Source organism: Heptranchias perlo, chromosome 13 (genome assembly GCF_035084215.1).
Source record: "Heptranchias perlo isolate sHepPer1 chromosome 13, sHepPer1.hap1, whole genome shotgun sequence".
NCBI classification, from domain to species: Eukaryota; Metazoa; Chordata; class Chondrichthyes; order Hexanchiformes; family Hexanchidae; genus Heptranchias; species Heptranchias perlo.
This window is the reverse complement of record NC_090337.1, coordinates 17,167,932-17,194,028: the sequence shown is the minus strand read 5'-3', so window position 1 is coordinate 17,194,028 and position 26,097 is coordinate 17,167,932. Positions and strand designations below refer to the sequence as shown.

The window sequence follows — 26,097 nt, the reverse complement described above, 5'->3', positions numbered from 1 at the left end:
GCAGGGGTTCCTCAGGGCAGTGCCCTACACCCAACCATCTTCAGCTGCTTCATGAATGACATTCCCTCCATCATAAGGTCACAAATGGGGATGTTCGCCGATGATTGCACAGTGTTCAGTTCCATTCACAACTGCTCAGATAGTGAAGCAGTCCGTGCCCGTACACAGCAAGACCTGGACAACATCCAGGCTTGGGCTGATAAGTGGCAAGTAACATTTGTACCAGACAAGTGCCAGGCAATGACCATCTCCAACAAGAAAGAGTCTAACCCCCTCTCCATGACATTCAACGGCATTACCATCGCCGAATTCCCCACCATCAACATCCTGGGGGTCACCATTGACCAGAAACTTAACTGGACCAGCCATATAAATACTGAGGCTACAAAAGCAGGTCAGAGGCTGGGTATTCTGTGGCGAGTGACTCACCTCCTGACTCCCCAAAGCCTTTCCACCATCTACAAGACACCAGTCAGGAGTGTGATGGAATACTCTCCACTTGCTTGGATGAGTGCAGCTCAAACAACACTCAAGAAGCTTGACACCATCCAGGACAAAGCAGCCCGCTTGATTGGCACCCCATCCACCACCCGAAACATTCACTCCTTTCACCACCGGCGCACTGTGGCTGCAGTGTGTACCATCTACAGGATGCACTGCAGCAACTTGCCAAGGCTTCTTCGACAGCACCTCCCAAACCCGCGACCTCTACCATTTGGAAGAAGGGCAGCAGGCACATGGGAACACCACCACCCGTACGTTTCCCTCCAAGTCACACACCATCCCAACTTGGAAATGTATTGCCGTTCCTTCATAGTCACTGGGTCAAAATCCTGGAATCCCTACCTAACAGCACTCGGGGAGAACCTTCACCACACGGACTGCAGCGGTTCAAGAAGGCAGCTCACCACCACCTTCTCAAGGGCAATTAGGGATGGGCAATAAATGCTGGCCTTGCCAGTGACGCCCACATACCATGAATGAATAAAAAACAATTGAGCCAAAATCTAAGATTGGTGATTGAACATGGGACTGAGCTATTTTTTTAGGCTCAGTTACTCTGTAAACCCACTGAGGCATTGAGGGAAGAGACTAAAAGGTGTGGATCAGAGCATTTTCACAAAACAATTGGTGAGCAATTTTACTTCTTAAACATGGACTACATTTCAATCACTACTACCTAAAACACATAATTTTGGAATTCCTGTATCAAAATTAACCAACCTCTCCCATGCAACCATAGTAGGGAGTGCCCATCATGAAGACCTTAATTCTAGGTGGGAACAGTTCATCCAATGTACTGAAGTGTGCGAAACTAGAATCGAATGATTTTAGGTTCTGAAAAAGAAAAAAAAACTTAAAACTTTCCCAACTAAACCCATATCAGACACTTCACAACTTTCATAAACAAACGGAATTACAAACTTCGTGCAAAACCAGGCACGAAAAGATAATTATTGGAAAGATATTTTAAATCAATGGAACCAAAGCAGCGCGTTAAAACAACACACTAACATACAAAGCACAATGTTACTTGATTCGCAACATTGTGCTCTTTATTTTCGGATTTACCTTCACAGTGGTATGGTGAGCAAATGGTAGCACTTGCTTTGACCATTCCTTCTCTAAGGTAACATCACCATTATGGCCAAATACATATCGACGACCAGTGAGGAGCTGTGCATATACAAGCACAGATGTTTCATTGATGAGGATTCCTTTCCTTTTGTTGTAACTGAAAAATTTTAAGAAAAAAAACATGAATTTAAAATTCTTCAAAAATAGTAGATAAATGGTAGAAAATGAGAAAATGTTTGCCTAACAGTAAATTTTATTACACGTGACATATTGTGCATCATTCTCCTCAGATGAATCTTGTTTACAACAGAATTAAAATAAATTTGCAGTACTGCTATCATTGCTTCAATGAGTTTTTTATATTTTGTTTATGTACACTTTATAAACTGCTGCAGTGCTGCTCAGCTCCTGTTGGTGGAGACAAAGGGCCATGAGAATTCTGCATCCTATACTTACAGGATTTAAATGATTTATGCTAAGTTTCAGATTTAAAAGTGCTTCCAAATCCAAAATACTACTCTCCTGTCACCCCGACATTCTGTTAACAGCTGGCGAACACTAAAACGCCCACGCTGCCTATTGTGGTCCCAGCCTAATAATGCACTGATCAACAGTGCATAGTGGTTTTACCTGGCCAAACTAACAGGCACAACAGAGCCTCAGATGACTACAATTCCACAAGCTTAAGGGAGAACTGGGCCTTTCAAACTTGAAACACCATGCTTGTACAAGCCAGGATTGGGGTGAAGGAAATGAAGAAAATGAGACATTCTAATTATTTAGTATGGTAAAGTTTACCCTTATCTGGGTTACGTTTTTCTTCTTTGTAAACTTTATCACTACAATACATGACTTTAAATATTAGTATGAAATAAGTATCTGACATGCATATATTTACTTACAATTCAGTTATATTATGTACTTCTCTGTTCCACACGTTTTGTTCTGCATCTCCAAGGTAAACTACTTTAGTAGGTGGTGGCGTTTTCCCAGTATACACCTTCTGTACTCCTGGGGGTTCTTCTAAATAAAATCTATAAATCAGTCAGATAAAACAGGCATATGACAAATCAATTCTCATTCAATTATACAAAGTTAGCACAAAGAATAAGTTCCTCGATTTACCAACCTTGTTCTTAGTTACACTAACATTGATGACCTAATGCCTAACAATTAGTAATAAGTAACGTCGACTTCGAAAGAACACAACCAACTGGACTCCAATGACTCAGTAGGAAAATCAGCAAGTGGTGTAATATTGAATTTATTGGACCATGATCGTCACAGATTTGATCCCTAACTCAGTGGCACCTCCTGCTGCAAATTGTGCGCATGTGGATGTCAGATTTAGGGTTGGCTGTAATGCCTCCTGTCCCAAGCAAATAGCAAATTGCCTGCAAACATCCATACAAAGTCTGAGAATGTGGAGGATAGTAACAGACTTCAGGAGGACGTAGACAGACTGATGAAATGGGCAGACACGTGGCAGATGAAATTTAATGCAGAAAAGTGTGAAGCGATACATTTTGGTAGGAAGAATGAAGAGAGGCAATATAAACTAAATGGTACAATTTTAGAGGATGCAACAACAGAGACACCTGGGGGTGTATGCACACAAATCTTTGAAGGTGGCAGGGCAAGTTGCAATGGCATTATTGGCAACGATCTCCTCAAGGCTGTTACTGTCCCGATCTTCGAGCGCTGATCCAAAGCAAAAATTTGCTGGAAAATCATTATTGTGCGCCACAGTGACGATCCAGGGAGCTTGGAAGCGGCGTTACCGCTCAGAAATGGGCCAGCTGTATACATAGGTCAGTTTCATCTGGCCAACGTTCAACTATCCAATATTCAAAAGGCAAAAAGGATAAATAAATTAACCTGCAAAAATTTGCAGGGCTACGGGGATAGGGCGGGGGGAGTGAGGCTAGCTGGATTGCTCTTGCATAGAGCTGGCGCAGACTCAATGGGCCGAATGGCCTCCTTCCGTGCTGTAACCTTTCTATGATCCTACAGCACGAGCGAGACAAATCTTAGCAGGGAAGAGTTAGTTTATCTTTTTGTTGTTGATCAGTTGCTCTTCCAAGCATTTGTAAATTATAATAACAATTGCTATTCCAGCATGATGCCTTGAAGTATTTGGATTTTTAAATTCTGATGTAACAAATTCACCCAAAATTTAAAAATCACCTCGAACTACCCATCTACAAACCGAGAAACAATGAGACTGGACCAATGCAACTGTAGCTTTTCAAACTTTCTGCATTCTTTAAAAAATATTTAAACATTCAGTAGATGTGCTTATTGATTTTGGTTCCTTTCTGGGAATTCTCAAGGGTCTAGAATTCTGCCAGAGAATTTAAATCCCAAATCCAATTGCTCTCATCAATACATTGCAAAACTGAGCTCCCATTCTAATTATTATTAAACCAATGCCACAACCCAATGGCAATACTTTCCTACTACGTATCTACTTAGTAAGCATGCTCCAATGGGTGATAACTGTGAGGAAACAAGTGGTTAGAATACACTGCCATTGCTTTCAGGGTTAACGCTCTTGCCTGTGCTCAGAACTAACATTTACAATCATTCGAGCCCACCTGCGCCTCCATGTAACAGCGCTCCCACAAACAGCAAGTAAACTAGCACGTTTGTGATCACCGCTGTTTTAAATGATGGGGTAAGAGCACGCATAATCCTTTTATGGTTTCGGCAATGGTTCCAGTGGAGCGGCGCAAATGGCCCAAGAAATTTTGACATTGTATTAAAAACTAGCATAAATCTCTTCTGCCGTAATTCCTGGAACGTCTGCACTAGAATAATGACACACATCAAAACAGAAGCCAACCTACAATATTAAATGCACTCCCTGTGCTATGGTGCAAACTGCTGATCAATTATTTCATTCAGCACTTACTTAGTTTCTCGATCAGACACTGCAACAACTCGAGCTTCCTCAAGATGAGGCCAATTCAAAAAAATAGGCCTTCCCAGCTCCTGATTAGCAACATCATCCACGTTCTGAAAGGGAAACAGGTCATTTGTAAATTAGTCTTAAATACATGGCTTTTAAATGTTGGATTCCCTCCTTTCAATAACTTCAGTAACGACAGAAAGAGTAAACACTATTCCTGGTATAATGCAAAAATTCAAAATGTGAAATTTGACACCAAAACTGGGGGGAAAAAAAAGTACACTTTTGAATTCAGAAAGATCAAATCTAATGTTGCAAAAGTTAGCTTTGGAGTAAAGCAGATGAATGAATTGGCATTTAATTTTTTAATCAAGAGCAATATTGTTTGAATGACTGAAATTTTTTTCTGAAAACGATCTGATTCAAACATTTTGCAAATCAAATGTTGTTATTTTCAAAAAGGACATAAGAGCTTTAATGTTGCTTTGGATCTGATTTTTTGAAAAAAATATATAAAAAGCAAAAATAAACCTAATTCAAGTTATATTCCAGTTTTGCTACACTCCATTATGACCCAGTACATACTTCCTCCTCTTCTTTGGGCAATAGCTCCAACAGCATATTCTCTCCACGGCTTGGCTGTTGAAAAACTTGAACCCCACTCTTCCTCAAGTAGAACTGCAAGAACAAAAATTAAAAATGCATTTTTACGGATTTTCATTTGTACAGATTTCTGTTAGAGGAAATATAAGGTGTAAAAGAAAAACAGACTTCCATTTACTCTGGCTTTTTCCTCATGTCAGTATCACTTGTTACCAAACAGCTTCCTCTAATCAGGTAACCGTAGCCTTGTCTATGTCCAGCACTATCTGCAGACCGTAATCAGCCAACAAAGGGTGGAATTAGGACAGGGTAATGAAGCTATGGGGCTTTCAGGAAAGAGGTTTGCTTTTTTTTGTTGGAAAAAAGCTACTCTTGACCGGCTCCAACCATGTATTCTCTATACATCTATGTACTATAACATTACACCATTGAGTAACTAGTGACTATCCTGTTCAGAGGTAAGCGGGGTTGAAGTGGTTCCAGGATGAAAATTCAGAACCAAGAGGAATATTAAAAAGATATGGGGAACAAGCAGGAGAATGAGTTTAAACTAGTTGTTTCATGTTGAAAAAAACCATCAGCGCAGACTCAATGACCCAAATAGCCTGTTTCTGTGCTGCAATATTTTGTGATTCTAATCCTGTGTGGTAGACATTGCGATTCGATACCCAAGCCAAGTAGATGCACCGAACTCCAGGGCAATGTTGATGAGTGCCTAGCCACCCTGTTTCACCAATGGAACCGACAGTGGATCCATCACTAACAAGGAAGCTTCTGTCCATTCAGCTCTATAGAACCCTCTGTAAATCAATGTCTAACGAACATGGTGAGCCTGGCTTGACGAGCAGCAAAATATTTAGCAGTGCTCTGCACTAGTAGGCTGTGCAGTTTTAGCTAATTGGCTGTGTAGTTTTAGCTAGTTAAACTTCATCAGTACCCTTTGCACACATTTAGGAGTTTCTACGCTCACTGGACCTGGGTAAGTGGAGTGAGATACAGAGTATCAGACAAACAGAAATTATACCAGTGTGGATTTCTTATTAGCTTCGTCTGAAGACTCTCAACCATAGTGTTAGGTTTCCAGCAATGACTGTCACCAAGTTCACCCACCCCTCCAACAAAATTTCTGGTCATCAGCCAGTGTCATTACCCTCAGTAATGCACTCTGACCTCATTGCAGTCCAAATCAGGCAAGTGTGATTGACACTACATAAACAAGCAACTGTCTTTGAAATAATACAAGATTTCTTTTTTAAAAAAAGCCTTTTGCTGGTGCAATATTCCAGGGGTGCTGATAAGCTTCTAGTACCCCATCCAAATGGCCATGATTCATGTGTAATCCTCGACAATGTCAACAAGCCATTTAACTGCAGAGATTATTCAGCAGTGTTCACTAGATACTGATCAGAAGCAGGGACTCTTGCCAAATTTACCTCGCTGCCCAGGGTCACAAGATGCAAACTGCAGCACGTTTACTGCCACTCTTGCCAAATGCAGTTAACTCAGCAAAGACCAGACATCAAACCTGCAATCTTCCTGGTCTGTATGGCTCAGTAACTGACTAGGGAAACTAGGTGAGCTATCGGGAGAGAAAGTGTTTTCTAAAAAAATGTCTGACTTTCTTTTAGGTTCTTCCCATGCCACACACATTTCCTAACAGAAAGAACAGGCAGTAACTTCATCCTTGGCTACTTGTCAGTTGCCAGGAGCTGCAAAGTGACTGCTCTGCTACTTTTTTGTGTGCCTGTAAAGGACCTAGTTTCTTCTTAGGACTTCCAAATGGCACAACCAAGATCTGGAAAAAGGTGGAAAAAGAAAAAGAGGAGGGCATTAACAAAGAGTGTAATAGCTGTGCACTCTTAATTCTTACTCAAGACTTTTTTTTCTAATTCGTTCATGGGATGTGGGTGTCGCTGGCAAGGCCAGCATTTATTGCCCACCCCTAATTGCCCTTGAGAAGGTGGTGGTGAGCCGCCTTCTTGAACTGCTGCAGTCAGTGTGGTGAAGGTTCTCCCACAGTGCTGTTTGATGGGGAGTTCCAGGATTTTGACCCAGCGACGATACATTTCCAAGTTGAAATGGTGTGTGACTTTGGGGGGGCGGGGGGGGGGGGGGGAAATCATTGCAGGTGGCGTTGTTCCCATGTGCCTGCTGTCCTTTTCCTTCTAGGTGGTAGAGGTTGCAGGTTTGGGAAGTGCTGTCGAAGAAGTGCAGTGTAAAACACAATATTCTTATCACAGCTATCAATGTACAGCACAGCCATGGAAACAGGACCCAGTTGTACAGATGCATATCTTCCAAGCCTACTCTAACCAATACATGTCCTGCCAAGAACTGTTTAGGAGAAAAAAAAAGGTTACATATATGTTCATATCTTTCCAATTGACTTTCCATCTCCAAAGGAAAAAAGCCCAAGGATTCAAGCATAGTGGCTAAAATTAGATTAAATGAATAGGAGGCAGGGGAACAAACCTGCATTCATCCACAAGGTGGTGATCCAATAACCTCTCTTTGAACTGATGAATGTGTGTTGCAATCCCTCCATGCCTTCAACAATTTGTTTCATACGTACAACAATGCTGACATGTCAACACCTGCTCCAGATTCACAAATACAATTGCGGCAAGCAAGTTGCGCGATTAACAGAAATTTACCATCACAGGGGAAACTTACCTTATGCTTAATATGCTTCAGAGTTGGAAACCCACAGAAGTACAAAGAACCCTTATCAACAGCATGCTTTAATGTATAACTGAGATCTACTCTCCATGCCTCCAGGGGAATCTTTTCATGCCTGAAAGAAAATACCAAAAGTAGTAAATTAAAATGCAATATATGTTAATGTTGTAAAATAGCAGTTGTTTAATCCATAGAAGAATCATTCAGGGAACAAGTTAAAACTTGATACTGCGCAAAATCTTATTACCTTGCATGACATTGCTGCACATCTGGAAATTTTTCTGGCCACGGCGATGGATATTTAAATTCAATTTCTTTGTCGCACCAAAACATGAGACATTCACTATGCCTATTGCGCTGTCTCTCCTCCTCTGAAATGCACCCATTACATGGTTTCATGGCTGCCAGTAGCCGTTTCTGAAAAGATTGGAAAATATTTAGTTTTGTTACACATGAAGTGCTCTAGGAAATGGTAATGCTTGAAATTTTTTTTTAAATAGTAATTTGAGTAGATATAGGGCTTTGAGATGTGCACATAAACATCGAAGAGAGTGGGTGATTTCCCACTCATGCTCTTAATAGAACACGTGAGCTGTATCCTTAAACATTGTAGTGATGTCAGCTTCAAAATTGTTTCTAAATACACTTATTAGTCTGTATTCACTATGTTTGGATATTCATGGGTACAGTCAATCTGCACATGGTGATGAGAGAGCAGATCATCTTTGAATGTGCAGCAATAAGTCTGCTGTCTTGATTTTGTTTTTGAGATTCTGAAGCCAGTTCCAGTCCCTGGAATGTGTCCATACTTTTGTTGTTTTCTCTCACCAAATGTACCTTCCTGGGTGGTGCTTCAAGTGATCCTGGCACCGTTCAACACATCCCTCCGTGCAGATGACCTCCTAGGAACCAGAGTTATAAGCAGCCTCTGATCTATAATCTTCTACTCAAATGTGTTGAGTCCAATTACTGACTCTGGAGATGTACTGCTACTGTTGCATCACTATGAAGCCTTTAATTAATCGATCAATATTCTAGCACAGACAGAAACCTGGCTACACATTGCACTGTTTACCTCATCAAAACAGTCGTGTAGATGGCATAGCTCGTCACTAAGTGCCACCTTGATCTCGCCCTTCAGTTCTCCTCATCCTCTCCTATTCCGCCCACTTAAAAGAGTCATATACTGCCCTCCCAAATCCCACACCGACATCCAAAACAAGTTCTCCTTCCTCAGGTGACTATGCATCTTCGGAGGTTGCAGCCGACACTTAAATTCCTCCACCTCCCACTCCTCCGCCCTCCTGTCTTCCCATAATCTCACCCTTCACGTAAATTCTCCCATTCAAACCTCTTCCACTACTCAACATAACCACCTCTCCACTCCGAAAGGCTCATCAACAAGGCATCATCAACACAACATCTGGTCAACGATGCCATCCTCCATCACTTTGCCTCCATTGGTGGAGTTCATTCCTACCTGTTTGAATACAGCTAGTGCATCCCCACCAACAGCTTCTCTTCCCAACTGACAGTCACCTCCGGAGTTTCCTAAGGATCTATCCTTGGTCCCCTTCACCTCCACATCTACACGTTGCCCGTCAACTACATCATCCATAGGCACCTTGGAAACTTCCAGATGTATGCTGATGACACCCTACTCTACCTCACCACCACTTCATTCAATCCCACAGTAGTTTTGTGCTGTTGAACTGCCTGTCTCACAAAGTTGTTAATAACTATAAATTTCCTTCTAACTGAATATTGGGAAGACTGAAGCCTTCAGTTCCTGCTATAAACCTCACTCAGGCAGAACCTGAACACGTAAAACCCTGGCATCCTGTTTAACAAAACACTACATCCTATTTATCACCAACACTTACTTCCATCTCCATCACCACCCAGCTCCGCTCCTCCCTTACCTCCACTAGCACCAAGGCCTTAGCATACGTCTTTCGCCTCTGGTCTAGATTTTGCCAATGTACTCCTTGCCAGCTTCCCATCCTCCACCCCAAGCGTATCTTGTCCAGCTCACCTATTACCCTGGTCCATGGTGATCTATAACTTCCAAAACATTGAATCTAAAATCCTCATCCTCAAATCCACTTTCTCACTACATCCCATCTCTGAAACCTCCTCCAGCTTCATATCTCCTCACTCATCCTTCAGTCCGCAGACTCATTTATTTTGGATATTCTCTCCTCCTTTTGCCTCACCATTGGTGACAGGGCCTTCAGCTGACTGTCTGGCACTGCCTCCTGGAATCATTCTGCCTCTGCTGCTTTTCTCCACCTTTTAACAACTGCAATAAAACTCATCTTTTTGACCAAGGTTGTGACCATGTCTCCTACCTCTCCCATCATGGTTAGGCATCCGTTCCTTCATCCCTTTTATTTAATTTTCTCCTCTCCCATTAAAGTGGCTCACCAAGTCTTCCACTTTAAAGGCACTATATAAATGCTAGTTTTTTTTTAAGTTCCCCAGTGTCACAGAAAGACCTAAAGAGTCATCAAAGCTATGAGAAAGCTGGGAGAAATTTTCCATGATGCTTATTCATGGGTAATGTTAAAAAAAAAATTTCCCCCCCACACACTACTTTCTCTAAGTTACCTCAAAAGCAAAAAAGTCATATTCAAGTACACGTTGAACTACAAACTCCAACCATGTAAAGAACTGTTCTACAGGTTGGTTAGGAGAAACAAAAACAAATCTTAATATTTTCAAACCAAAAAGACTCCTACACTGAATAGGTTAGTTTGCAAATTTGCCAGATTTAGGAATTAAAAATAAATTACAGTTGGTTCTCTCTATGTTCTTAAAGAAGACTTCAACTCCACTTTCCCACCCAATCCCCATATCCCTTCATTCCCCTAGAGTCCAAAAATCTATCGATCTCAACCTTGAATATAGTCAACAACTGAGCATCCACAGCCCTCTGGGGTAGAGAATTCCAAAGATTCTCAACCCTCAGTGAAGAAATTCCTCCTCATATTAGTCCTAAATGGCTGACTCCTTATCCTGAGACTATGCATCCTAGTTCTAGGCTGTCTAGCCAGGGGAAATAATCTCTCAGCATCTACCCTGTCATGCCCTCTTAGAATCCTATATGTTTCAATGAGATCACCTCTCATTCTTCTAAACTCCAGAGAATTTTGGCCCATTCTTCTCAATCTCTCCTCATAGGACAAACCTCGCATCCCAGGAATCAATCGAGTGAACCTTCGTTGCACCGCCTGAGGCAAGTATATTCTTCCTTAGGTAAGGAGAACAGGACTATGCACAGTACTCCAGGTGTGGTCTCACCAAAGGCCTGTACAATTGTAGCAAGACTTCCTACACTCCAACCCCCTTGCAATAAAGGCCAGCATACCATTTGCCTTACTAATTGCTTGCTGTACCTGCATGTTAACTTCCTGTGTTTCGTGTGCAAAGACACCCAAATCTCTCAGAACACCAACATTTGATAGTTTCGTACCATTTAAGAAATACTGTTTTTCTATTCTTCCTACCAAAGTGAATAACTTCACATTTCACTCCATCTGCAATCTTGCCCACTCACTTAACCTGTCTGTATCCCTTTGCAGACTGTGTCCTCCTCACAGCTTACTTTCCCACCTAGCTCTGTATCGTCAGCAAGCTTGGATACATTATACTTGGTACCTTCATCCAAGTCATTAATACAGATTGTAAATAGCTGAGGACCTAGCACTGATCCTTGCGGCAACCCACTAATTACAGCCTGTCAACCTGAAAATGACCCATTTATTCCTACTGTCTGTTTTCTGTCCGTTAACCAATCCTCAATCCATCCTAATATATTACCCCCAATTCCATGAGGCCTTATCTTGCATAACAACCTTTTGTGCGGCACCTTATCGAATGCCTTTCGAAAATCCAAATATACTCCATCCACTGGTTCCCCTTTATCTACCCTGCTAGTTACATCCTCAAAAAGCTGTAATAGATTTGACAAACACGATTTCTCTTTCATAAAACCATGTTGACACTGCCTAATCATATCATGATTTTTTAAGTGCCCTGTTACAACTTCCTTAATAATGGATTCCAACATTTTCCTGACAACCGACATCAGGCTAACTGGCCTGTAGTTCCCTGTTTTCTCTCTTCCCCCTCTCTTGAATAGCAGTGTTACATTTGCTACCTTCCAATCCACTGGGACCATTCTAGAATCTAGGGAATTTTGGAAGATCGCAACCAAATCATCCACTATCTCTGCAGCCACCTCTTTTAGAACCCTAGGATGTAGGCCATCAGGTCCAGGGGATGTCGGCTTTTAGTCCCATTAGTTTCTCAAGTACTTTTGCTTTACTAATATTAATTACTTTAAATTCCTCACTCTCATTAGTCCCTTGGTTCCCCATTCTTTCTGGTATGTTTTTTGTGCCTTCTACTGTGAAGACAGATACAAAATATTTGTTTAACATCTCTACCATTTCCTTATTTCCCCATTATAATTTCTCCTGTCTCAGCCTCTAAGGGACCCACGTTTACTTTTGGTACTCTCTTCCTTTTTACATACTTGTAGAAGCTCTTACAATCTGTTTTTATATTTCTTACGAGTTTACTCTCATATTCTATTTTCTCCATCTATCAATTTTTTGGTCACCCTTTGCTGGTTTCTAAAACTCACTCAATCCTCAGGCTTACTACCCTTCTCGGCAACATCATTACAAATACAAACACTTGAAAAACAAAAAGTACTCACTTCATCAATAAATGGAATCAGAACAACAGCTTCCCACTCCTGCTGCTTGCCATTAAGGTCAGTTTTGAAATCTGGAGGATAATATTCTATGATTGGAGATTCTTCATCAGTCATTAAAAACTGAGGATGTAAAAATAAAAATCAAGCAGCTAGATCATACTTCTCAAACATAAAAGATGTGGTTTCTACCATTATCTATGAATTTTTCATTCTATCCTGCCCTCACTCAAGGTTCTTTTAACACCAGGTTATAGTCCAACAGCTGTTGGACTATAACCTGGTGTTGTAAAACTCCTTACATTTGTCCACCCCAGTCCATCACTGGCATCTCCACATCAAGATTCTTTTACTGCAATCCCTGGCAAGAAGCCAAGCAGATTAGCTTTTCACAGATTTCTGACTACGTAACAGCTAGAAAGCATATACGAGAGAGAAAAAGAGGGGGAGAAAGACACACACAGTAGTATCAAGGAACTAAGTGCTGAATAAAACATGGCATAGGGTGCAAAATATTAAAGGCAATTGTAATCAAAATGCAAATCTTCAACCTTATTCGTCTAGACACTAAGAGCAAACTCAACTTACCTGGTAGCAGTTGGGTAGAAGCTCTTTGCTGGCTGCTGGCAGAACAGCCAGAAGCTGCTCAAATGGCTTAAAGGGGTTCCCCATATCGAATTTTATCTTCAACTTACTGATATTACGGATGTCTGATAGATAAGGTGCATAATGAAAAGGATAGTACCTAAACAAACAGTGAAACAGAACATTTGATCATATATACCCTTCTCCAAAAAAAACTCATTGTCTTTATGGTTTCACTTGAAATTATGTTGTAATTAATCACTTAAAAAGGAGACTCAAAATAAGCTGCTAAATTTGAAAAAAAAGGTACACTTCTGCACTGGCATAAATTATTTCAAATAAAGCTGTCCAAAGACTTCAATGAAAATTGGTGTGAAAATTGCACCCATGCAAATTTAAAAAAAAAGTCACGATCAAATGGTTAGTCTCCCCAATAGCCATTTTCTCTCCACTTCCAAGTTTGGATGGCAAAACATAATGCAACAATTCACAATCTACTACCAGCTGCAGAAAAGAAACCAGCTGCCCACTGAGCTGGGAGCAGAAGCTAGGCCACAAACATCACATTTCAACAGTCAAATTACGAAAGTATGAGGTGCAAGTTGGCTATGATAGATTGGGGAACTTCACTAAAAGAGATGACGGTGGATAGGCAATGGCTAATATTTGTGTGCAGGAATTACAACAATTATTCATTCCTGTCTGGTGCAAAATAAAACAGGAAAGGCAGCTCAACCATGGCTTACAAAAGAAATTAGGGATAGCATTAGATCCAAAGAGGAGACCTATAAAATTGCCAGAAAAAGCGGCAAGCCTGTGGATTGGGAGCAGTTTAGAATTCAACAAAGGAGGACAAAGAGATTGATTAAGAGGGGAAAAATAGAGTATGAGAGTAAACTAGCAGGGAACATAAAAACTGACTGTAAAAGCTTCTATAAATATGTCAAGAGAAAAAAGATTAGTGAAGACAAATGTAGGTCCCATACAGTCAGAAATTATAAATGGGGAACAAAGAAATGGCAGAACAATTAAACACATACTTTGGTTCTGTCTTCACAAAGGAGGACACAAATAACCTCCCAGAAATGTTAAGGAACCAAGGGTCTAGTGAGAGGGAGGAACTGAAGGAAACCAGTATTAGTAAAACAATAGTGCTAGGGAAATTAATGGGCCTGAAGGTTGACAAATCCCCAGGGCTTGATAATCTACATCCCAGAGTACTAAAGGAAGTGACCCTGGAAATAGTGGATGCATTGGTGATCATCTTCCAAAATTCTAAAGACTCTGGAACAGTTCCTACAGATTGGAGGGGGGCAAATGTAACCCCACTATTTAAAAAAGGCGGGAGAGAAAAAAAAAAACAGGAAATTACAGACCAGTTAGCCTAACATCAGTAGTGGGGAAAATGCTGGAGTCTATTATAAAAGATGTGATAACAGAACACTTGGAGAGCATTAACAGGATTGGACAAAGTCAGCATGGGTTTATGAAAGGGAAATCATGCTTCACAAATCTACTGGAGTTTTTTGAGGATGTAACTAGTAGAATAGATAGGGGAGAACCAGTGGATGTGGTGTACTTGGATTTTCAGAAGGCTTTGATAAGGTCCCACACAAGAGGTTAGTGTGCAAAATTAAAGCACATGGGATTGGGGGGGAATATACTGGCATGGATTGAGAATTGGTTGACAGACAGGAAACAGAGAGCAGGAATAAACGGGTCTTTTTCCGGGTGGCAGGCAGTGACTAGTGGGGTACCGCAGGGATCAGTGCTTGGGCCCCAGCTATTCACAATATATATCAATGATTTGGATGAGGGAACTAAATGTAACATTTCCAAGTTTGCAGACGACACAAAGCTGGGGTGGAATGTGAACTGTGAGGAGGATGCAAAGAGGCTCCAATGTGATTTAGACAAGTTGGGTGAGTGGGCAAGAACATGGCAGATGCAGTATACCGTGGATAAATGTGAGGTTATCCACTTTGGTTGTAAAAACAGAAAGGCCGATCATCTGAATGGTGATAGATTGGGAAAAGGGGAGGTTCAACGAGACCTGGGTGTCTTTGTACACCAATCGCTGAAAACGAGCATACAGGTGCAGCAAGCAGTTAGGAAGGCGAATGGTATGTTGGCCTTCATTGCAAGAGGATTTGAGTACAGGAGCAGGGATGGCTTACTGCAGTTACACAGGGCCTTGGTGAGACCACATCTGGAGTATTATGTGCAGTTTTGGTCTCCTTATCTGAGGAAGGATGTCCTTGCCATGGAGGGAGTGCAACGAAGGTTAACCACACTGATTCCTGGGATGACAGGACTGATGTATGAGGAGAGATTGGGTCGACTAGGCCTATATTCACTAGAGTTTAGAAGAATGAGAGGTGATCGCATCGAAACGTATAAAATTCTAACAGGACTAGACAGACTAGATGCAGGGAGGATGTTCCCGATGGCTGGGGAGTCCAGAACCAGGGGTCACAGTCTCAGGATACGGGGTATGCCATTTAGAACCGAGAGGAGGAGAAATTTCTTCACTCAGAGGGTGGTGAACCTGTGGAATTCTCTACCACAGAAGGCAGTGGAGGCCAAGTCATTAGATGTATTCAAGAAGGAGATAGATACATTTCTTAATGCTAAAGGGATCAAAGGATATGGGGAAAAAGCAGGAACAGTTGGATGATCAGCCATGATAATTTTGAATGGCGGAGCAGGGCCGAATGGCCTACTGTTGCTCCTATTTTCTATGTTTCTAAGTAACATCCAACCGTACAACGCAGAGAAGATCTGGCATCATGGGGAGCTTTGGGAAAAAATCTAAAAGGCTTTCATTTCATCTGAATGGCCTAATCCCAGAGTATAATTTTAAAAGATTAGCATGTTATGTGATGCATACAGTATAGTGCCTGAAAAACAGAGACAGGACAGGATGACTATCCTCTGAAACCAAAAATTAAACTAAAATTCCTTCATGTCATCTGGAATTGCTTAAAATATTAAAAATGGTATGCCAGAGCATACAGTTATCGCACTTTATTTCAACATTGAAATGTTGTGTGCTTCTGAGCTGGAGCCTGTAACTGATTAACACATTCCAATTTGCAAAGTTACCAGATCAAATAAGTAGCAACTTAGCTCGGTTGGTAGTATTCTCACCTCCAAGTCAGAATATTGAGGGTTCAAGCCCCACTACTGACTTTTATTACATTATATAAAAAATGAGCTGCAACAACTTCTGTCCAGAAAGGGAACTGACAGTAAGATATAGCAACAGATCATTTAATTCACAAAGGGATAAGAAAATATAGAGATTTTGGGGAGGAGGGGTTGTCAAACCTAATTGAATTTTTTGAGGAACTAGACAGGGGAATGCCTATGGATGTATTTCATATGGACTTCCAGAAGGTATTCAATAAGGTTCCACATAAGAGACTATTAGCCAAAATTAAAGCTCATGGAATTGAAGACAAATTATTGACCTGGTTAGGAGATTGGTTAGGCATTAGAAGACGGAGCAGGGATAACGGGTAGGTACTTGAATTGGAAAGAAGTGACCAGTGATGTCCCACAAAGATCTGTGCTGGGGTGTCAACTATTCACTATTGTTATTAATGACTTAGATAACAATAGAGGGCCATAGATCCAAGTTTGCCGACGGCACAAAGATTGGTGGCATAATAACTGGTGTAAACGGGAGCATAAAAGTGAATGGGCAAAACAGTGGCAGATGGATTTCAATGCAGGTTAAGTGTGAGGTCATCCACTTTGGAGGAAAAGGGATAGATCCAAGTATTTTTTAAAATGGTGAAAAGCTAAGAACAGTGGAGGTCCAAAGAAATTTAGGTGTCTATGTGCAGAGTTTACAAAAATGCAGTGGTCAGGCTAATGGAATGTTTGCCTTTATATCTAGAGGAATAGAATATAAAGGGGAGGAAGTTTTGCTACAGCTATACAAAGCCCTGATTAGACCACATCTGGAGTACTGTGTACAGTTCTGGGCACCGCCCCTTAGAAAGGATATATTGGCCTTGGATGGAGTGCAGCGCAGATTCACCAGAATGTTACCAGGGTTAAATTATGAGATTACATTAACTCGGCTTGTAGTCCCCGGAATATGGAAGCTTAAGGGGTGATCTGTGAGGTTTTTAGGATTTTGAAAGGAATTGATAGGGTAGTATCACAGAGTATTAGCGTCTTGTAACCTCCTTCATACGACTAACGGTAATCCTTGACCAATTCCTACTTCAAAATACTTGTCTTTTCATTCACTCCACATAAAGTCACACTATAGTACCTTTGGCAATGCCTAGTACACATTCCCAGTCCCAGGCTCTTTCAGCTGCCCTCAACTGCCTTTCAGCTCATCAGCTTCTTTACAGATCTCAGATCCCAGGCCAGCCCCAGCTGCTTTCCAGCTTTCTCTTTGGGCTGTGTTCAGGAGGATCTGTCTCAGCAGCAGCTTTGTTTCTCTTGTGTCCCGCCCTTTTAACTCTCATCTGACTGGGGAAGGTCTCCACCCACTCCAGCTTCAATTACTTCTTAAAGTTGAGGTCTCTTAAAAAGGACCACACCCACACTCAGGGATCAGGGCCCCCAGCCACTCTACTACAGTAGATAGAGGGAAACTTTTTCCACTGGTGGGGGAAGTCAAGGACAAGGGGAGATAACCTTAAAATCAGTGCAAGGCCATTCTGGAGAGAAGTTAGGAAACTTCTTCATGGAAAGGGTAGTAGAAGTGTGGAACTCTCTCCCACAAAAAGCAGTAGATGCTCGCTCAACTAATAATTTTAAATCTGAGATCAATAGATTTTTGCTAGCCAAGGGTATTGAGAGATATGGAGCCAAGGTGGGTAAATGGAATTAGGATACAGATCAGCCATGATCTCATTGAATGGCAGAACAGGCTCAAGGGGCCGAATGGCCTACTCCTGTTCCTATATTCCTAATCCATAATTGAGGCAGTTATACATGACCTGTGGAAGGAGTGAGCTTAATAGGCAAAATCAACTTTTCTCATTCCAAGCTTTGTCACACTTGGGGGCGATTATAAGGCAGTGAGTAAATTTTCATTGAGAGTTCAGATGAAAAGATTGGTAAAACAAATTTCAGTTCATAACATTCATTAGAAACTCTAATCTTTGCAATCTCCAAGGTTCTCTTCCAAGCATCTGGTATTCATTTAACATTTGGGTACAATGGACAGCACAAAGTCACACAGTTCATCCCATTTCCAAGAACAAATCTCTAAAATATTTAACAAAAATTGCATAACCGCATTTCAATAAAAACAGACAGGCGAGAGATGCAGCAATGCTGCCACATTCACAAAACTTATATACAAACATCTCCATACAAAAACCTACCAGCTCCAGGACTGCACACCATGATAATAATAGTGCAAAATCCATTGTATTGCTTGAACATAACATTCTGCCTGTTGAGCAAGAAATTCACTATTGGAAGAAGAAAAAAAATATCAAATTTTGCCAAACCGAATATTAAAAACTTCTAACTACTGCGATTTGAATTATTCATGTTAAAGCTTCAACATCGAGTGGCAGCATACTATATGACCATGGATGTCAAGCTCAATCCTTTTCTCAACTGATGTCTGTGCATGCATAGGGATTAGGGTAGTGAGCTAGCAACCTAGAGGGTCTAAGTTTGTACAAATATCAGCTCAGGCATTCCTGATCGACAAAATGCAAAGATCATTGCTTTGACATTGTGAAACTCTGCATCCAGTGTGCAGAATTGGGTCAGAGGTCAGTGTGCCCGATTCTCCAGGATACATTTCTGTAGACAGACCAAGACTTGATGCGGAGAGCAGAGTCTCATAATTTTGGGGCTTATACCTCAAGGTTAAATTTGAATATTTTCAATCAAGTTTCTCCTAGAATTCTGAGGGGAGGGGGCTGTTGCCCTACAACACAAGTCCACTTCTTGACAGTCAATAAAGCAGAAACTCATGTACTCGTTTTCCAAAACACTGTACCACACGGGTTCTGTTTCCTCCCGAGTGGAAAGCTTCTGCTATCGCAAGTTAACTCAGTGCTCCAACAAATGGGCATCCTTTCAATTTCAAACCTGCACCATCGGTTTGCAAAACTTTTTTCATTCTTAATAGAATATAACCACGTGATTAAATGCTAGTTCAGCTTAAGAGTAGAAAACAAAACTCACTTACTCAGAAACAACTTCTACGCCCATCTTAGTCATGTAATAAACTCTCTTGTATTGCCTGAATTCTGTCTCAAACAAATCATCTTCATCCTCATGGTCATCATTGTCATCATCCCAAAGATCTGAAATTGGTTGAAATATACAATGCGTAAGTTACTGATGAAAGTGCAGAAATGGTGGTCATATAAATCAATTTGTCCATTACACTGACTGAAAAAATGTTTGTGTGGCAGAAATAGAATGGTCATGTCTCAACTAAAAAAAAAATATTTACATTAAGCTTTTAAAAAATATAACTTAAGCTAGAAAAAAATAATGCATTTTAAATTTTACTTCAATTAGCAATTACTTCAATGTGTAAGCAAATTCAAAAACACTGAAATTTAATATGTTTTACTGAGATCCAAAGAATGAATTATGAACTGGCAATGGTATTAGAAGAATTGGCAATGATTTCAGAGTGTTAAAATGTTTATGCGTGGCTCATGCCTACCTTTGTGATTGAATTCAGTACTGCAGTTTGAACATACACCTGCCTCATTTCCACCTTCATCTAATACAGCTAAACATAAATCATCTCGAACCTAAAAATAAAAAAAATGCACACTGTTTTTTCTCTCCCAATAACACTCCCTTAAAAAAACAGCAGCACACTTACATACTTCTCCTTGAATAGAGACAGAGCTCCTTTACAACCAGTGAACAGACACAATAACATTGGACTGAACTGATGCCATTGATACCACACCCCCTCCTTCTCCCAAGATTAACTTCCCTATCACAAAGGCATTACATAGCAACCAACATCAGATCTAACTAAAATCACTCGTAACAGTTGTAGATGGAGCTATAAATTGTGGCTTTCAAATGGGATATCTATATAACCAATGTAAATTTTTTTTTTAAGAAAGCCACAATTTATACCTCCATCTATAACTGTTTTGGAGATTATTTTTACCAATAATGAGGATTTAGTTATGAGCTCAGTGATTCTTATTTGAGTCATCTTATTGAGATTTAAAATTATCTACTAACTCAAAGTTCTGGAAAAAGTTTGGTTATAATGTAGGTATCCCATGTAAATATTTTGTTTTTCCTGAACTTTGAGTTCGTAGATCATTTTAAACCTCAATAAGGTGACTCTTAAATTACATAGAATTTACAGCCCAGAAACAGGTCATTCAGCCCAACTGGTCCGTGCCGGTGTTGATACTCCACACGAACCTCCTCCCACCCTATCGACATATCCTTCTATTCCTTTCTCCCTCATGTACTTATTTAGCTTCCTCTTAAAAGTATCTACACTATTCGTCTCAACCACTCCATGTGGTAGCAAGTTCCACACTCTAACCACTCTGGGTAAAGTCAGTATATATTTAACCTGTAATTTATCCATCTGGTATTTAAATATTTCCCACTGCCAGGCCACTGTTTAATCTACCATTTTTTCCCAGCCAATTAATCTGAGATAGGTGTCCTTCCACCCACTGAAATTTGCTAATTTCCAGTCCCACACCTTTACTGTGGTTTCTGCTTTCATATTTTGAATACAAATTAGGTTACGGTCACCATTTCCCCAGAGACCCAGTATAAGATCAACCCAGAACTAGAACTAGACTATTATCCCTTCCTTGTTGCAGATACAGCATACTGATTAAGGAAATAGATTGAGAATCCCTCACCATTTTGAATTGTTAAATAACTACTGTGGCATTGGAATGTTTGGACTCAAAACTAAATCCTCATTATTAGTAAAAAAAATGGACAGATTTGCAAACAAATTCATATGAGACCAATGTATATTTTCCTGCTGGATCATTTAAACCACAGTCAGTTTAATGACCTAGGAAGGGTGGGGAGAAACACATGATCATTAATACCTCAACTACTCCTGCACAGTGGGTGTACTGTGAGAAATGGCTAGTATTTATCTTATGTTTACTCAATTACTTGGACTAAGTTTCAGGCACATGTTGGACTTTAATTTAAATCAGGTTATTCTATAACGCAGTGCATCAATATAATCAGCAATCCTTTTTCAGTTGTTTAGGAAACAAATCCCTCAACTCACACTTGAAACAATAAACCTTATGATAAACACACCATCTGAATTAGAACAAGAGCCCAGAAATAGCAGTCATAGATTCAAAATTAATAAACTTCGGGTGAGACTCAATATTGGAGCAAATATTCCCTCTCACCCCTGCCCTCCCCCCCCCCCCACCCCCGCCCCCTCAAAAGATGTGTGAAGCAGACTCCCAGCAAAAACAGCTAATGCTATGTCAACTGACTTACAATAAGGAGCTGCGTAACTATTTGGTTAGGAATAGAATTGGATGTTGTAGGGATGGGCACAGATTGAGACAACTAAATAGTCAATAGAGCACAGGAATCTGTGCTGAGAGTCGGAAGAGGATGAGGAAAAGACGCGACAGAGTGCATCATGCCAAGCTTGAATAACCACGTGAGGATGGACGGATCTTCTGGAGTTTTACTTGATAATGTTTGGGGATCAGGAAGTATTTCTGCAGAACTTGCCCTCGGGAGATAAAATGGGTGTGGTAGAATAAATTGTACAAAGTCTGTGGAAGCAAGATTGGCCAATTGACTGTTTCTAATTCCATACTTCAATTCGACTGATTCGGTGAGCACTGTCAGTTTAAACTATTTCATTTTTTCTGCAATATAACATTTTTAACAATTTAAAAAGTTAATCCTACATTCAGTTGTAAAGTGTATTTAAAAAGAGAAAAGATAATACATACCTTGTTTTTCTTTTTACGACGTTTTGCTTCCTCTGCTGCAAGGCCTGCTGCCTCATTTAGGTACTTTTTACCCACTTTACTTTCAAACCACTTTAGGTCAACAAAAATTTCACTGAAATGTTCACGATCAAACTGCAATCAAATAATTATATCATCACGTTTAATCAGGCGAACATTTCAACAAAGCAACAAAAAAAACAAAATTAATTAATGAAACGTTTCACCAACTAATACATATAAACTGAATCTTGTGTGGTTCAGGCAACTCTATAAATGGACAGATATCTCTTGAAATTAACCCAGTCTCCTGAGAATGCAAAAGGTACCAGAAAGCATACTAGAGCATTGTTGTGGCTTAATGAGTGTTCCAGCAAGTCTTGTTCAGCAAGTAATGACCTTTACTGTATCTGAACTTGTTTGTATTTGAAAAGGCATTCTTCATTGAATATGTGGGAGGAAAAGTTTGAACTGGCATCGCTCAAGATTCAGTTTTCAATAATTTATGAATTATAAATAAAAATCTGAATAAGGGAGAAAAAAATACACCAGGATAATAATAATGTCACTGACAGAAGGCTCAAAAGATGGTGCTGCTATAGTAGTGGTAGGCAAAACATTCTCCACATTTCCTGAAGGCAGATGCAAAACTGACAAAAAACTTTGGGAACAGGTTGCCTCTCACTCCATCTCTTTGAAATGGGAGAAGTGAGGCAGTAATTTTTTTTAAATTATAAAGAAATGAGGATGGGCATACAAAGGAAAAAAATTATTAATGACCACACTCAAGTAATAACCACCACCTGACCTGTAACCACACGTATGTTGTTAGCTCAAATAATGCTCTCCAGACACAACCCAAGTTTGGAAGCACAGAAACTGCAATTGTACTGCTCAATGTTTTTTTTAAAAACAGGACAAGTGGACCCAACTGTAAATTTCACACATCTGCCATTACTTGTTACTGAAATCTAAGTGACAAGGGTGAATATATTCTTGAAAAAAGATTTTACAGGCCAATTCTGATCAGGTCAAAAAAAACCTTGCCTAAATTAAGCTACATTTCAATGAACTGTAAAAACAATCCACATGATGGAAACAACCTATGCTTACCTCTGACAGTTTCATAAGATACTTCTCAAAATGTTCCAAATTTAATGTTCCACCTTCATTAATATACCCTGATCAAAAGAAAATTAAATTTTCACTACATATCACTCATTTGCTTATGAAACAATGAGCTTGAAATTATGCTGGAATAAACCAGGGAGAGTTCATGTTCATTTACTGCAGAGTATATTTTGTTTCAGGCACTCACCTCCGAGGGTTGGCAGGACCTCAGTGTACGTCTTGTATAGCAAAGGCAGTGCATCATGATTGATGTGTAAATGAGGTAGATGAGGAATAAAATCATTACCGACAAGAAACCCCATCAAGATCCAGTCATCAATTATTCGTTCAAGGTCATACTCAAAGCAAATCTTGTCCTGTTAATTGAGATCAAGAACAAGCAGTTTATTTAAGTCTGATCAAAGTGACTGTGGCAGTGTAGCACAGTATTGGGTTTAATCCATTAGCACATTACTGCAAGTAGGGTAACTGTTATTCCTTAGGTGACACAACTCTACTCTAATCAAAAAGAAAATTTAAAGATCTACTTACTAGAACTGCTGCTGGCCCACTGATGAAAAAAAAATTCTTCTAAAATAGTTACGCAAAATTATAACAGTTCCTCTGGCAGAAGCACCATCTCAATGGATGTCTCCTACTATTGATCACAGCAGGATAATCACACCATTGCCAGTTCTTGAACACAACTAAAAAGCTCAGAGCCAGCCAGAGCAGCAAGTGCTGAGTGGAAACCAAGTGTTTCCCCACTGATGAAGGGGAGAAATAAAGTTGAAGGGGGTTATCCCGAGGCCAGTCTCTCACATTTCCAAGCAGTTGGCTTAAACAACGCCTTGAGGGGGCCTGTAATAAGCTGCTTGCCCTTTCAGCTATAAGTAGTGAATGAAATGGATGATGCAAAAAAAAAGTGCTGCTCTCAGAAAGAGGGGATAAAAAGCTTTGCAGTGGAAAATTCATTCAAAGTTGTTTTCTTTGAAACATGCACCAAAACACAAAACAAACCTTTAACTCAATGAACAGCTACTTTTGATCGTTCATGCCCATGAGAAAACCAAAAGATTTCTTCGTGATTTATAGTATTGGTTCACTCACTAAAATAATGGGTAGTGAGAGTACCAGAACATAACGCACCCCCCCACCCCGGACTAGTAGAATTCAGATTCTTTACACACGAGTTCTACACTCCACCTTGCCATCCACAAAAAGGGATGAAGTCATATTAGGTATGTTTAGAGAAGTAATCCAAGCTGAAAATTTTATCATAACATATTCTCAATTGATCACGTTTTAAGTTAGAGAAGGTGGATTGGATCATTAATGCGCTGATTCTTAGTGTGCCCAACTGTGAAATAAAGATGCCTACTTACATACTCCTGACTCTCAGTTCAGTTTTGTTTCTATACTTTGCTATCAAGGTGCTGCTCAGTGTAAACCTGTGACTAGATATTGTGTAGAAGCTCCTTTCTGAAGATATCAGGCGACAGAGGCTATAGGCAGCAAACTAGTTCCTGATGCCACCAGAAAGGGGCTCTTCACATACTGCCTTCACCTAACCGACCTCTGCCCAACAGAATAAACACAGATGAAGGGAGACCAAGAAAAACTAAATGCTGCAGTATCTCCTTTTATACCATTTATGGTTATGGGCCAATTCAGTATAGCCATCTTCTTTAGAAACAAAACACAATCCAGATACTGACCCGTACAGATGAAAACTCATAGTCAATATACTCTCTCATTAGGGACAGGTGCAATAAGTGAAAAGTAGTTTCTTCAACTGCAGTAATCCTGCAACAAACAAAACTGTCATTAGCATGTATTCGTGCATCCAAATCAACCTAAGAATAATCCAGTTACGAAAACATCAAGAACACAAAGTTTTTTTCTCTTAGCCCTGCAGTAGTAAGGGGGTATCCAGCAGAATCCACAGAATTTCTTCTCAGGAAAGAAAAGGCTAGTGAGCCCAGGGCACTATTGCATACCTCTTTGGAATAGTATTAAACAAGCCCTTTGAAGTAATCTGAGTCAGCAAAGGTACATAGTTCAAAGAAACTCCCAGGAGAAAAAAATGGGAGAAATTATATATTTCTGAGAGAAACAAAATAAACTTGTTTTGAAACCTGAAAAACACTTCAAAAGTACAAACATCCTACCTTTGCTGAGATTTCTTACCCCCAAATCGAACTTCTTCCCTCAAAAGGGAAAAATTTGGTTCATGGCTTGTTAATCCAAGCATAATCTACATGAAACACAAATATCAAGAATTTAGTTGTGCATTGGAGAGTGAATTACTTTTTTAAAAACCACTTGCAACCATAATGATAGCCCTTATCTTGATCACAGTGAAATTATGCAAAAAGCACACAAAGCTTTCAACAACCATGTGTTATTAAAATGAACTGAATCAAAAAGAGTCAGCGTTCAGCACAACGATTTTGTATTTTTTTTTAATAAAAGCTATTCAACAACAATATTGAAGTGTAATATTAATAATACAATATTAAGTTATTGATCTGTAAGATGTGATGAAGTGACAGTGGAGCACCAACTTTATCCCCATGACCATCCACTGGAGCCATGTCATTGTGGGTAGGTACCAACTGGAGACCAGGTGCTTCCAATTCTAAAGTGTTGCATCACTGACTAATTTGTTCAGCTATATGGTGGGTGGTAAAGAGATTCCCAACTGGGGAGAAATTAACAATCAAGCTGCATTTCCTGCACCAAAATAATTACCATGACTGCCATTCTCAGTTCATCGTGTAAATGTCACAATTTAGAAAAAGGGTTATTTAAGGTATTTCTTCAACACCACACTCACACACTCACAGTGTGTAAGTTCAGGGTGCAGCATATTAAATACAACAATGTATAAATCAAATCTGGCTTATGGAATTTCTTTCATAAAGCTGCAAAGTTATTTATTCTATAACTTCTGTGGTGTTGCAAAG

General features: G+C 40.1%; 1 protein-coding gene across 4 annotated transcripts in view; it reads right to left on the bottom strand.

Annotated features, from left to right (window-relative positions):
• The window catches only part of xrn1 (5'-3' exoribonuclease 1), an 82,054-nt gene that overhangs the window by 40,599 nt on the left and 15,358 nt on the right, over positions 1-26,097 (bottom strand). For all 4 annotated transcript variants that reach the window (XR_010965425.1, XM_067995046.1, XM_067995045.1 and 1 more), the window contains exons 6-22: positions 25,300-25,385; positions 24,847-24,934; positions 23,337-23,505; positions 23,132-23,199; positions 22,022-22,153; positions 19,750-19,840; positions 19,261-19,378; positions 18,437-18,526; positions 13,083-13,239; positions 12,498-12,617; positions 8,019-8,188; positions 7,766-7,886; positions 5,075-5,167; positions 4,493-4,596; positions 2,481-2,612; positions 1,573-1,735; positions 1,225-1,338 (exon numbers count right to left, since the gene is read on the bottom strand). Coding sequence is in view for 3 of the 4 variants with exons in the window: in XM_067995046.1 (XP_067851147.1) it covers positions 1,225-1,338; positions 1,573-1,735; positions 2,481-2,612; positions 4,493-4,596; positions 5,075-5,167; positions 7,766-7,886; positions 8,019-8,188; positions 12,498-12,617; positions 13,083-13,239; positions 18,437-18,526; positions 19,261-19,378; positions 19,750-19,840; positions 22,022-22,153; positions 23,132-23,199; positions 23,337-23,505; positions 24,847-24,934; positions 25,300-25,385 (2,016 nt within the window). In the remaining variant the exon portion in view is untranslated. The remainder of the gene's footprint in view (positions 1-1,224; positions 1,339-1,572; positions 1,736-2,480; positions 2,613-4,492; positions 4,597-5,074; positions 5,168-7,765; positions 7,887-8,018; positions 8,189-12,497; positions 12,618-13,082; positions 13,240-18,436; positions 18,527-19,260; positions 19,379-19,749; positions 19,841-22,021; positions 22,154-23,131; positions 23,200-23,336; positions 23,506-24,846; positions 24,935-25,299; positions 25,386-26,097) is intronic.